Source organism: Pristis pectinata, chromosome 4 (assembly GCF_009764475.1).
Source record: "Pristis pectinata isolate sPriPec2 chromosome 4, sPriPec2.1.pri, whole genome shotgun sequence".
Classification (NCBI taxonomy): Eukaryota; Metazoa; Chordata; class Chondrichthyes; order Rhinopristiformes; family Pristidae; genus Pristis; species Pristis pectinata.
In genome coordinates, this window is record NC_067408.1 from 38,990,714 (window position 1) to 39,005,261 (window position 14,548).

Sequence of the window (14,548 nt, forward strand, 5' to 3'; positions counted from 1 at the left end):
ATATACCTCTCCATACCTCTATAAGGTATCAGTCTCCTACTCTCCAGGAGAAAAAGCCCCAGCCTCTCCTCCAGTTCTGGTAACATTCTTGTGAATCTTTCCTGCACTCTCTCCAGCTTAATGACGTCCTTCCTATAGCTGGGTGACCAGAGCTGCACACATTACTCCAAGTGTGTTTTCACCAACATCTTGTATATTTGCAACATGACATCTAACTCTTGTACTCAAAATATAGACGAGGAGAGCGATTGGTCAATTAGCCCATTTGGGGATGTAAGAGACAGGATGATCAAAGAGGAATGGGTAGATGTAATGTATTTGGACTTCCAGAAGGAATTTGATAAGGTGCTTTTTTTTTTAATTGGAAGGTGGTGCACAATGAACTTCTTGAGAGTTCACAATTGGAAGTACTGTTACCCTTGATGCATAAATGATTTGGGCAGATATGACACTATTCTGAAATTTTCAAGCATCACTAAACTTGTAAAAGTAGAAAAGGAAGTTGGTAATACACTTCAAGGCAGCAGCACAATTTGGGATGGACATTAAGTGCTGGCCTTGCCAGTGACTAACATCTGAGAATTAAAGATAAAGGCTGTTAGATATTTAGCATATGAAATCCATTGCAGAAAACTGCAAGTTGATTCACTGAGGGTGGAACAAATGAGACTGGCCATTCCCAGTGAGTATTTCAGTAACAGGATCACCAACAATTACAGCCATTAGGCTGCACCTTTATAAAACAATAGGTCTGCTGCTGGAGTCGTGCCCAGTAGTATTCCAGTTATTTCTACGTACACCGATTGAAATTGGTTTGAGTCGTTCTCCTTTAACTTGGTGCATTGATGAGGATGTTTAAAATCATGAACAGTGGTCAGAGGCATCAACATAATAAATCTCATTCATCTGTGAATTTGTGAGATGCAAGACTATCAGTGATCACTAATTAGTTACAAAGCACAGCTTTGGCAGATGAGAGAAAGGGCCATGAATGTTGCTCGCGGTCCTCCACATCTCAGAGTGCCTAACTTAGCTGAAGCATTTTGATGTAATACACAAAGATGAATATCGAGAAAGTCAATAACCAAGGCGGCACAAATTTAAAGGTGATCTGCAAAAGCAGTAGAAAAATTAGCAGGGATACAGGGAAGGAACATGATAGAGTGCTCGTGGAAGGGGCTAATATTGATCTGATGGTCTAAGTAGCCTCTTCCTGTATTATACTATTGTCATCACCTTTTCAGCAACTTTCCAGATTGAACAGCTCAAGGTACTTCAAGTGGTACTTCAATAGTTGGATTTCCAACACCAGGATTGGCAGGGTGTGGAAACCAAAATTGTGGTTCTTCTCTGGATTGCAGCTTTTCCCTTAGTTGAAGTGTTATGATTTGACTACACTGCAACTGGTCAAAAAGGTCAACAAGCATTCATCTGTGATTCTATACTTCATCAATTGCCCCTTTAACTCCATAAAACTGCCATCGAGTTTTTTTTTGGGGTAAAAGTGTGACTGCTGAAAGCAGTTCAGTGGGGCAAAGAATCGATGCACAAATGTATCTGCTTTTGTTCTGTAAGTCAGCTCCCTGGCATGATCTTTGTTCCTTGATGAATGTATGTAGGATAGGCGGGAGAAATACTTCACAGCAACTTCTGAAAATTCAGATGAAAAACTTTTGAGAATTGGAAAGTTAAAGACCTTTTCTATCAGTCCAGTACTCCAGTGAGTTTATTGCTATCGTCAAAAAACTGATGGGGTACTTTAGTGTTGTGAATAATAAGTTTTTTCCAAACAGAACAGAATAAATCAAACAGCAACCAATGAAGCAGATCAACCTTTATTGTATTTTTTAAACTTCACATTCACTTAAAATAAAACCTTTTTGTCTGAACCCAGTTTTTCATTAGCTAATCAGGTATCAAGAGTATTTAGTAAAAATTGTTTTCGGTGTACAAACTAAACACCTTGAAAAAAATGATTTATAATCTTGCATTATGAGTCGTGTATAGAAAAGAAAGCTCTGAAGAACAAGCAAAGAATATAGGCACAAAAATATCCTCCGTCAACTAAGGAGCACTTCTATACATCTAAAGAATAGACTTTTTATTCAGAGCAAGATTTGCAAATGAATACAGTAACATTCAGCAGTTCATATTCAGTAGTAAATATAGCACTTTTTCCCAAGTCAGAAAACATTAATATAAGTTTAGAAAATATAAATTAAAGACTTGTTCATATATCTGTACTCCTGAGTTCATGAAGAAATAATGGGTCCTGAACTTCCTTAGGATGGCTCTGAAGAAAAAGGGAAAAATTTGGCAACCTTGTTTGGTGAACTTGGACTCTGACAATCTGCTTGTTCACTAATTTTAAAGAAGATCTCTTGATCCTTTTTCTTCTGGGTCAATTCTTCCTCCAAAGCCTGCAAAAAAGATCATTATTAAAATTCTGAAGATATTCAAAAATCTAAATTTCAAAGAATAATGCTTGATGCATCAGCTAACTATTCATCTTTTTTTTGCATTAACTTTTCATAAACCACCAGTTTTCAATGGCGTTGATACAAGTGAACAAAGGTCAGAACACGAGATATTTCTTTATCTTTGCTCAGTTGGAGGACCGTGTACAGTTCTGGTCACCACACTGCAGAAAGGATACAAGAGCAGACAGTGTATGAAGATATTGCTAGGGAGAAGAGGAGCGATGGTATTGCCTGAGCTTATTTACTTTGGAATAAAGGAAACCAATGGCAGAATTAATCAATTTGTATTGGCCTTAATAGATACTAAATACAAATCCAATCTTAACTGGTTCCAAGTTCTTTCTTTTCTTTTAAATTACTTATTTCTAAACAAGTAAAAAAACATGAGTCATTAGAATACCAAGGATACAGTATTACTGCTTTCTGTACATGGGCTGTCTCCAAGGAAATGCCAGCATCAATTAAAAATTATGCTTTGAATGAGACTTCCATTTATTTAATACTATTCACTTTAAGCCCCAAAGTACCAAAATGGGAAAAAGACACCCAGGATCCAGGCAAACCACCCATTAAACAATGAAATACACAGCTTTGCCAATATAATTCAAAACATTTTCTCCCTCACCACACACCATCTGCAGGGAGTAGGGTGAAACATTGATTGATCTATGCTTTTGATACTGCACTATTCCAGATCTGCAATAAATATTCCTGCTTGAGTAATTAAAACTCAAAACAATCTGGTGATTTTATGGTGCATCTTGCTGCCACAAGACCCCTTTCTCTGGATCAGCTCACGTAAGACTCCTCGTGCACCACAGCCCAGTGAATGACAGCAGCAATTCTGCCTCAAATCTCACCTCCCTCCAGCAATTCTCCACTGTTGCACTCAAAACAAGGCTAGCCTCCAGTTTCAAAACCATGTCTCCCTCTTAACCAAAGCAAAACATTGATCAACTTCTCAAACCCTCCCCAATGGCAAGACATGGGAGTCCCCAAGACAAATACATTGAAGTATGAAACAGGAGGGTTAAAAGAGTGAGGCCTTTTTTGGAATTCTCTGATACATTTATCTCAACATTGATGCAAAGACTCAAAGTTCAAATGACTTAATACTAACTATGATTTGGATGGAGAAGCAAAGTCAGACTTTACATATACAGTATATCCCCTTCAAGATGTCAGTGCTTTTGAATGGGAGTCACCGTTCTAATGGAAATGCAGCAGCTAATTTGTGCACACCAAATACTGAAAAAAAAAATACTATCCTGATCACTGCCTAGAATTTGAATTGCACAGCACCATGCTTTTGTTGTAATTTAATTTTACTGAAAAATAAAATGTATTCGAAAAAAAAAAATCAGGATTTATTGCAAGTTGCATGAAGTCTGTGATTTTCCTTTTGGCTCTCCAAACATCTGACGTGCCAACAAGATGCCCAGACATACACATTAACGTTAATTACCAAGCAACAAATTATACTGCTTTTCATCTATGCAGAAACAGGCCTTCAAGATGCTTATGAAACCCAATTCAGCTTAAAGGGGACTTGTTTGAATAGCTTCCAGTCCTTGAGGTCTGGCCCTGGGAATCTGGAAGTCACGAATGCCCCTATTAATGAAATATTCTGTAAAAATTGAGTGAAGCAATTTGAACAAAGGACCTTTCCCTAGGTATTGATTAAAATGTCTCACATTGTGCATCACTGAATTTCTCAGCTGCAGCCTCTAAAGCTAAATATTGGATGACCCACTGCAGGTGGACCATTCAACATTTCTGAATGGGCTTCTTTATCTCTCATCAAATGTGTTTAGTTGGTGCCAACTGAGGGATAGATATTGACCAAAGTAACATGGGAAATAAACCAGGCACGTAGCACCATTCAAAGACTGTAACCAATTCTTCAGAGCTCCATAGGAACCTGTACCTTTGAAAGAAAATTTGAAGCTCAGGAGGGAAAATATTAAATTCTTCATTACTTACCTTTTTTCTTGGCCTCAGTTTCTCTTGCCATTCTTTAAGCTGTAGATTGTGATTTTCATCAAGTGCTTTTAACTTCTGGGTTTCATGTTCAGTCAGAAGATGGCACTTTTCACTCTAAAGGATGAACAATTAGGGGTAAGTAAGTTATTGTATCCAATCATTTCTTTCCGCACAACCTGCTGACTAAGCTCTACAAAGTATCAGAAAGTAATTTTACACATGATTTGACCTGCAATTATTGACCATCCACAATCAGTAGTCAAAGTAAAGCATTGGCAGTTAAGAGTAAAAACACAATTTGTTCCAAAAAATATTTTTTTCATCTGTGCGTTCAAAAAGATAGAATTACAACTATGATGAAAAGAATTCCTTTTAATGGAAGGAACAATCACACATCAGGTTCACAACACTGGCCATATTTTTTTCGTCATTTTAATAAGGAGTCAATTACGATGATTGGGGAATTGCTGGCAAAATCTATTAATCTTTTTTCAAAAAGAGCTTCATTGTTAATAATGATTCTACAAATTTGATTTCCTTTCAAGTGTGCCTTGTGTAAACATTTTAACAATATGCAATTAACATTAGAGCTGCTTTGAATCAAACTATACAGAAGCTTTATGCAGGATTATTTAGAAGGAATCCAAATTATTCTACTGTATGAATACATAATACACCATTTCCACTGCTGTGCACATTTATTGTCTGTTGCAAATCCTTTTCTTCAAATATCATGTTCATACTTTTTAATAGCTGAGATAACCATGGAGTTTTTCTAGAGAACAGGACAAAATGTTGCATTTCTCAAAATTTGTAACAGCAGAGGAAAATACCAACAAATTTCATAGAGGATGATGATAATAATAAAAATATGACAGCAAACTATCCAAAGCTGACAACACGTAATGGTACATATCAAAACCACTAACTATACAAAAATGATCTACTGAACTTATGGTCAGGATGCAGAGTCAGCTTTTCAATGCTCAAAATAAGCATCAAATTGTTCTTGCTGTGTAAAGAATGTCTGCTGAGAAATTAGATTACATTGTGCTGTCTATTTCAGCACAGTGTAATTGAAAGTACATTTCCAACATAGTGAAATGCAGTAACAATCATTTCCAGGTTGTTGGATACCACTCCGGAATTTCAAATGGCACAGCCAGCGTCAAATCTGTACCATACACGAACAGAAGCAGGAACTGGCCATTCAGCCTCATGCCTGTTCTGCCATTCAACAGGTTCATTGTTGATCTTTTGCCTCATCACCATTGTCCTGCCCTTCCACAATATACTTTGAGTCCATAAATGTCCATAAATCTATTTTGTCTTGAATACACTCAGCCACAGCCTCCTCAGCCTTCTTGGGTAAAGAATTCCAAAAATTCACCACCTTTTGTCCTGAACGGATGATCCCTTATTTTGAAACTGAGACCCCTGATTTTAAATCTGTGCCCTAGAGGGTGATCGGCCAGATCATTAGATAGGTTTATGATGCAGATAAATAAATATTTAAAAGATATTTAAAGGATTGAGGGCTATGGGGCACTGGCACAGAAAAGGAGTTGAGACCAACATAGATCAACCATGACCATATTGAATGGTGGAACAGGCTTGAGGAGCCTGGTGGACTACTCCTGCTCCTGATTTCTAGGCGAGGTCTCACTAAGGCCCTATATAATTGATGCAAAATGTCTTTTCACTCGTACTCAAAGCCTCTTGCAATAAAGGCAACACACCACTGTCTTAATTGCTTGTTAATTTTCAATAGTTGTGTACAAGGACATTCAGGTCCCTCGGAGCACAAATGCTTTAAGCTCTGAGCATTCTTTTAAAAAAGCTCTGCTTTTCTATTTTTCCACCTAAGTGAATGATTTCACACTTTGCCACATTACATTCCATCTGCCATGTCCTCACCTCGGCCTAACTATATCCCCTTTAAGTGTCTTTGCATTCTTCTCAACTCACTGCAACCCAGCATGGTATCAACAACAAAGCTGGAACCTCATCCAAGTCATCGATATAGCTGATGCCTGACACCAGTCCGTGCCACACACCACTCATTATAGCACCTTGCCCCCATCCCCCCCCCCCCAAATCTGAAAATGACTCATTTAATCCTGTTTTTTTGTTTAGTCCATAATCAATACACGCCAGCATATTATCTCCAATCCCGTATGCTCTAATTTTTTAAAGAATCTTTTGTGCTATCTGATAGAAAGCATTTTGAAAGTCTGAAAACATCATGCCCATTAGGTCCCCATTATCTATTCCTTTAGCCACAAACTAAAAAAGATTTGTCAGACACAATTTGCCTTTCAGAAATCTATGTTGGTTCTGCCCAATCTGTGATTTTTGTTTAGCACCCAATTACCACTTACTAAGTGATAGAACATCTTATTTTCCCCACTACTGATGTTAAGTTAACGGGCTTGTTGTTAACTGTTTTCTCTCCCTTTTCTTACATAGTGGTTTATAGCTGCCTACTTGCAATCTGTGGGAATCATTTTAGAATCTATGGGATTTTGGATGATGACAAGAACTGAATCCACTCTTTTCATATCCTCCACTTTAATCCTTGGGAGGCAAGTCATCAGATGCTGAGTATTTACAGGCGATTTCCATGTTATTGGGGGGGGGGGGGGGGCGGGGGCAGGTGGTGCAGTGGTGTTCCTAGAAAACAGTCCATTTTGCTGTTTTCCGTCATGCAAAGCCACGTTATTGGCGAATGCATCAAAAAAAAATTGAAAGAAAAAAATAAAATTTTCTATTTTTTCCTCCCCATATAAATTCCATGAGTGTGAATTTTATTTCTTGTCTCAAGTTTTTGGGTAGCCATTTGTGAATTCTGTAAGAGCAAGTTCCATTACCCAAGGGGCAGCACGGTAGCATAGCAGTTAGCGTAACACTATCACAGCACCAGCGATCAGGGTTCAATTCCCGCCACTGTCTGCAAGGAGTTTGTACATTCTCCCCGTGACTGCATGGGTTTCCTCCGGGTGCTCCGGTTTCCTCCCACATTCCAAAGACGTACAGGTTAGTATGTTAATATGGGTGTAATTGGGTGGCACGGCTCGTTGGCTGGAAGGGCTGGTTACCATGCTGTATAAATAAAGTTTTTTTTAAAAGGTAAAGTTTTTCTTTTTTAAAAAGGTAAAGTTTTACCCAAATGGCTGTAACATGGGGTTGGCCTGTATTAGCCTTCATATCCATTAATTTCAACAGCACCATTTTTTTTTGTTGAAAGCAAAATACTAATCTGTTCAGTTGCTCATTCACTCTGGACCCATTTTCCACTCTTTCCAGTTTGTGTTTTTTTTCCATGAAAACAACCACAAATGCTTTTGTAATTTCTTTCAGACTAATTTGTCCTGTAAAGGTCCAAATTATCCCAGAGGACTAGCAGTGCATACATCTGAGACAATTAGGGTTTCACTGTGCAGAGCTAGATTGAGAGCCAACACGTTAAATCAGGATTTTAACCTTCTCCCTTCACCATCCTCCAAACCACAGATATCCCCTTAGCCCGATCTACCTCTGCCAAATCTCAAAATTGGCCTTGACCTCAATCACCCCTGCCCCCAGTGAGTGAAGGGTCCATTTCCAATCGATGCTGTTTCAAACATAGAAATTGTAAATTCCAAATCAATTACCTGCAGCTGTTGGAGCTCATAGATGTTATTCTCACATGTTTGTTGCATGTCTCTCATTTGGGTCTCATGTTTTATTTGCTGATTGTGCTTTTCCATCTTTTGTCTCTTTTCTTCTTGAAGTGCAAACTATTTGAAAGCAAAGATCATACCGTGAGTTAGGGAATGAGGATTTATCAATAACAGTTCAAAGCAGAGCCATTTTAATCCACCTGGGCACACAATAACATGGCGGTCTGGGAATAGCCAACTACCTAGTATTGGCAGCCACCAGCATTCTTCACACCCACAGCTCTGCTGTGTTTCTGTTGCTGTAGATATTGTTTCTTGAAATTTTCAATTCAAACTCAGATTATATTGGTGTTTGGAGAATGTAAATGTGTGAACAATCCCCCTTCCTGGTCCATGACAAGCACACCAATCAGATTGGAAACTGAGGAACAAGCATCCTGCAATCTATTTTTCTACCAGATGTAAAAAATTAATGGGAAGAAAGAATCAGTAACTTCAAGCATTATTCAAATTACATTGTTTCTTTTAAAGACTATACAGTGGCATGCAAAAGTTTGGGCACCCCAGTCAAAATTTCTGTTACTGTGGATAGCTGAGTAAAAGATGACCTGATTTCCAAAAGGCATAAAGTTAAAGATGACGCATTTCTTTAATATTTTAAGATTACTTTTTAATTTCCATCTTTTACAGTTTCAAAATAAAAAGGAAAAGGGCCCGAAGCAAAAGTTTGGGCACCCTGCATGGTCAGTACTTAGTAACACCCTCTTTGGCAAGTATCACAGCTTGTAAGCACTTTCTGTAGCCAGCTTAGAGTCTTTCAATTCTTATTTGGGGGATTTTCACCCATTCTTCCTTGCAAAAGGCTTCTAGTTCTGAGAGATTCTCGGGCCGTCTTGCATGTACTGCTCTTTTGAGGTCTATCCACAGATTTTCGATGATGTTTAGGTCAGGGGACTGTGAGGGCCATGGCAAAACCTTCAGCTTGTGCCTCTTGAGGTAGTCCATTGTGGATTTTGAGGTGTGTTTAGGATAGTTATTCTGTTGTAGAAGCTTTTTTTTTTTTTACAGACAGTGTGATGTTTGCTTCCAGAATTTGCTGGTATTTAATTGAATTCATTTTTCCCTCTACCAGTGAAATGTTCCCCGTGCCACTGGCTGCAACACAAGCCCAAAGCATAATCGATCCACCCCCATGCTTAACAGTTGGAGAGGTTCTTCTCATGAAATTCTGCACCCTTTTTCCTCCAAACATATCTTTGCTCATTGCGGCCAAAAAGTGCTATTTTAACTTCATCAGTCCACAGGACTGGTTTCCAAAATGCATCAGGCTTGTTTAGATGTTCCTTTGCAAACTTCTGACACTGAATTTTGTGGTGAGGACGCAGGAAAGTTTGGAGAAAAAAGGGTGCAGAATTTCATGAAAAGAACACCTCTCCAACTGTTAAGCACGGGGGGTGGATCGAACATGCTTTGGGCTTGTGTTGCAGCCAGTGGCATGGGGAACATTTCACTGGTAGAGGGAAGAATTAATTCAATTAAATACCAGAAAATCCTGGAAGCAAACATCACACCGTCTGTGAAAAAAAAAAGCTGAAGATGAAGATGACAACAAGATAACAATCCTAAACACACCTCAAAATCCACAATGGACTACCTCAAGCAGCACAAGCTGAAGGTTTTGCCATTGCCCTCAGTCACACGACCTAAACATCATCGAAAATCTGTGGATAGACCTCAAAAGAGCAGTACGTGCAAGACAGCCCAAGAATCTCACAGAACTAGAAGGCTTTTGTGAGGAAGAATGGGCAAAAATCCCCCAAACGAGAATTGAAAGACTCTTAGCTGGCTACAGAAAGCATTTACAAGCTATGATACTTGCCAAAGGGGTTGTTACTAAGTATTGACCGTGCAGGGGGCCCAAACTTTTGCTTTGGGCTGTTTTCCTTTTTTATTTTGAAACTGTAAAAGATGGAAATAAAGTAATCTTGCTTAAAATATTAAAGAAATGTGTCATCTTTAACTTTGCGCCTTTTGGAAATCAGGTCGTCTTTTACTTGCTTAACTATTCACAGTAACAGAAATTTTGACTGGGGTGCCCAAACTTTTGCATGCCACTGTACATTCATGAAAGTACATTGCTTGGTGTCAGGCCTAGCTCAGCGCTATTTATCTGATATCAGAATCTGATGTTTATGGGTTCACAGCTTACTTCATAGGTCATTTTCTTCTTCAAATAAAAAGCACTGCAATAGTACTGCTGCTGAATTTTCCACAGTTGTTAAGCTAAGGAATTATTCAGATGGCTATAAAAGATCCTATGACATGTATTCAAAGATGAATAGAGGAGAATGGTTGATGTACTGGTCAATATTTATCCTTCAACTTTCATCACTAAAATTAGTAAGTTATCTCAAAACTGAGTGAAACACTGATTCACATTAATTCCTTTCCACACATGGGAGATGTTGTGTTTTTGGGGTTCATGGAAATGATTTCATTGCAATTTTAAAAATAAAATTCATAGAACATACCAGCATAGTACAGGCCCTTTGACCCACGATGTGCTGACATTTTATATAATTCAAACACTCATTTGGGAGAAAATGGAGTATTTCTTTCATTATTAAAACAAATAACATTAACTGCAACTAGTACCACAGAAGATCTTACTAGTAATATAAAAATATGAAGTATTCATTTTATATTTTTCCTCAGATCACTTTAAATGGGCACTTGGGTGTAAATTGAATATATCCTAAATTTGAACATTGATACATTGGTGTCAGTGGTAGCAAAATTAGAAATCATTTTATAAACATGATTTCATTGGCAATGTGAGACAGCCATTTTACTGAATGCCTGCATTTTAGATTGGAAAGACTTAGACTGAGGATAAACTGTGGAATGAGAAGCTGGAAATGTACAGAAAACATTTCCTCCAATGAAAAGCAGATCAAGAGTCAGCATTCAGAGTGAACTAACTACTTCAGTAAATTTGAAAGCAATTTCCCCGTGTCTGCGTGGGTTTCCTCCGGGTGCTCTGGTTTCCTCCCACATTCCAAAGCCATACGGGTTAGGAAGTTGTGGGCATGCTATGTTGGCACTGGAAGCGTGGCGACACTTGCGGGCTGCCCCCAGAACACTATGCGAAAGACGCATTTCACTGTGTTTTGATGTACATATGACTAATAAAGATATCTTATTTACTGGTATGTTATAGAGCTATGGTGCATTTTTTGCACCTTTATCAAGATCACCAGCTGAAGCAACAAAGCAGCCTCCAAGCACATGGGTCATGGGTCACAGTTACCTGCTTAATTTTCTCTCTGTCTTCTGTATGACTCCCTGTAGAGTTAATACGCAAACTCTTCTTGTACATCACCATTCTCGTCTTCCCCTCACTTCTTTGAATTTTGGGAAGTCTGTTCTTTTCCTGTTGCTGCCTGATCTTCAGTTGTTCAATCATCCGCTGATTATAACGCTGCATCTGCTCCAACTCCTGTGGGGTTTAGACATACAAACCAAACAAAATGAGACACTACGGTTATGGAGCAAAATTCCACCACAGAAAGTTAAATATCCTGACCACCCCCCCCCCCCCCCACCCACCCCACAAAAAGCACTTCTTTCTCCCTCCATTGCCACACACCACTTCTTCCAATTTGCTGATGTTGAATACTATGGGCAAAAATTGCTACTTTATGATTACAGATCTTTGAATAAAATTATACAGTCAGAATTCCTATCTTCATGCAAAGTTTCTTCTCGAACTTTAATAAATTATACTATAAATGTCCCTTTAGAGATCACAATAATTGAAAACAATAAGATTTAAATGCACTAGCCTAAAAATTTCAGATATGTTGCATTGCATTTTTCAGTGCTGTATCAGAGAAAAATAAATCAGTTATTAAGTGGAACAAAATTGTAACTATTTCAAGGTCTAGGCAGACCATTCTGACTACATGGCATCACCAGTCACAGATCACCCTTGCATATCTAGTATCATTTGCATATGGGATGATCCATTTTCCATTAAATGCTACCTTCTGATACTGTCAAAGTGTCAGGCTCATGTTGTTCTGAAAAGTAACATCATTGGGCACCCAGACCAACCAGCAGAGGGGTCATCCTAGAGCAGTTTCCAGCCCAGCATCAGGAACCATACGAAGATAGGTCCACTTCCCCTCTTCTTAAAAGAAATCCTCCAACCTCTGCCCCTTCCCCCAGAAAGCCACCACAAGTTGCCATCTTATTCTTAAGCAGTCTCTTGGCGTGGAGGATGACTTGTTTCCACTACAGTTCTCTGACTAACAAGTCCGACATCAGAACCACCCACTGCCATGGGTGGAGGTGGTGCCCGATGGGTTGTTTGAGAAGTGGCTCCTTTCACTTGGCCTCCATATGTTCGGGTCAGAGAGTCAAAGTTGCATTCCTCTGCTTTCCACCAGTTCACATGGCCATGGGCCAGGGATTCACATGGGCGGGTGAGAATGTTACATTTTCTCCTGGAAGCTTTGACGATGAACCTTAAGTGTTTTCTTTTTTCCTCCAGGGACTTGCTTGCTATGATGGAGTTCAGAGCAGAGTGCTTGTTCAGGAATTTGCTTAATTGCTCTTTTTACTGTGTTAGGTAACACTGCAATCATTTAACATAAATATTTGGAGAGTTCCTTTAGCACCAGTTCTTTACATGAAACTTAGCTGATATTCAAAAAAAGTTGATAAGAAATATAAATATTCTTCAAACTGGCTCAATCACACTTCTCATTGAGATTAATACTGCTCCAGTTTTGTGGACAAAAAGAGTCTGGTACTTATGGATGACTTTGAGAGTTTTCCAATACAGACTTTATTTTACCTTCTCGTGTTTCTTCGATAACTGATGCCTTTGCAGGGAGTATTGATCCCTTAACTGTTGCTTGAGGAACTGATGTTTCTCCTGCAGGTGGTGCTCTTCCAGCTCCCAGATGGCAGCCTCCCTGTCTGCATTGAGAAGATTGTGAAGCATTACAGCTACTGTATATCATCCAAAATGATTATAAAAATTTTGTATTGATTTCAGCTTTACATTAGGTCTAAAATAATGAAGGTAGTGCAACATTTACTTCTGCTAATAAATAACATGCTTTATTTTCCTCCTTTCCCGAAAGCCTTTATTCTGTTCCATGAGTACTGTGCCCTCCAGCTACTTGCCAACTGGCCTTTACTCAGCAACAGCAATTTCTTTTAAAACTTTTTTTCTTGGTTCATCAGGCTGGATTTATTGCTCATCCCAAGCAAAAGTTGGTGTGGGGGAATGATAGGGGAAGTAGAGAGGAGACAAGGAAACAAAATAAACATTTGCCCAGGTTCACTGGGATGATATTTGGACCACTTTAATTCCTCATTAAAGTAACCCATGCCTTAATTCCAGAAATTGGATGAGTGGATGGTGGAAAGGAAATCAGAATCAATGAGAGGAAGCCCAGGGATGTGCTCTGTGATACACCACAGATTCTCCTGGCTCATAAAGAAACAGTATCATTTCCTAACCTTGAAGTTCACCATTTCAACTTCAATGGACACAACTGACATTTGTGTAAGTCTCACAGACTTAAAGATAAAACAATGTTCTGGCCTGAATGACAATACATTTTACTGATGTCTACATTTGTGTGGGGGGGTCAGAGTCTTTCACCTTGTTCAAAATTCAGCTGTTAAACTAGTTTGGGTATCAGCATGCTATCAAAAGCCCAACAATTTGCATATACAGTGGGCAAAAGGCAAAAAAATGGGATTAATGTAGGATTAGTATAAATGGGTGGCTGATGATTGGTGTGGACTCAGTGGCTGCGGGGCCCATTTCCATGCTCTCTCTCTCTCTGACTTTATTAGTGGTTAAATTTTCACAATATAGTAAAACTCAGATAATCCAGCACCCTTAGGACTTTGAGACCAGACCAGCAAATTTTCCAGACCACTGGATGCTATTCCTATTAACACCCATGTGCTCATATTTATGTCACACAGCAATACAATGAATCTTCAGTAACCCGAGGTTAAATGGAGCAGGAAATATAAAAGCACTCCGGATCCCGGCTCCGGCCGCAAACCAACCCACGTTCCTTACTCCTTTGATTCAGACCCCAGCAACAAACCTGGCTCATGGGACCCCAGCACCAGCTGTACTTTGGACCCCCAGCTCACATTCTGGACTAATGAGTGAGCCAGATCATCAGGATTTCTCAACAATCAACATTGCAGTATAATCTAGCAGTTTTAATGTTAACTTTACTGATGTATCCAGATTTCTTTTATTCAATTTCACGCTCCATAGTGGAAAGTGAACCCACAACCTGGTGGACGACTTTCCAGAATCACAAGTGTTGATTTTGATACTCAGGAACAATGCTGACAAAATTCAAATCTTGATGTCAATTG

At 39.0% G+C, this 14,548-nt stretch overlaps 2 protein-coding genes across 3 annotated transcripts in view; both read right to left on the reverse strand.

Annotated features, from left to right (window-relative positions):
• Window positions 1-14,548, reverse strand: part of sh3pxd2b (SH3 and PX domains 2B) — a 385,135-nt gene that overhangs the window by 209,467 nt on the left and 161,120 nt on the right. The gene's annotated exons all lie outside the window — the stretch shown is intronic.
• Window positions 1,820-14,548, reverse strand: part of stk10 (serine/threonine kinase 10) — an 88,007-nt gene continuing 75,278 nt past the window's right edge. Inside the window, exons 15-19 of one of the 2 annotated variants that reach the window (XM_052014623.1) lie at window positions 12,987-13,111; window positions 11,436-11,624; window positions 8,117-8,242; window positions 4,464-4,577; window positions 1,820-2,420 (exon numbers count right to left, since the gene is read on the reverse strand). In XM_052014623.1, coding sequence (XP_051870583.1) covers window positions 2,283-2,420; window positions 4,464-4,577; window positions 8,117-8,242; window positions 11,436-11,624; window positions 12,987-13,111 — 692 coding nt within the window. In that variant the 3' untranslated portion in view covers window positions 1,820-2,282. The remainder of the gene's footprint in view (window positions 2,421-4,463; window positions 4,578-8,116; window positions 8,243-11,435; window positions 11,625-12,986; window positions 13,112-14,548) is intronic. The other variant, XM_052014624.1, reaches the window with a different exon arrangement.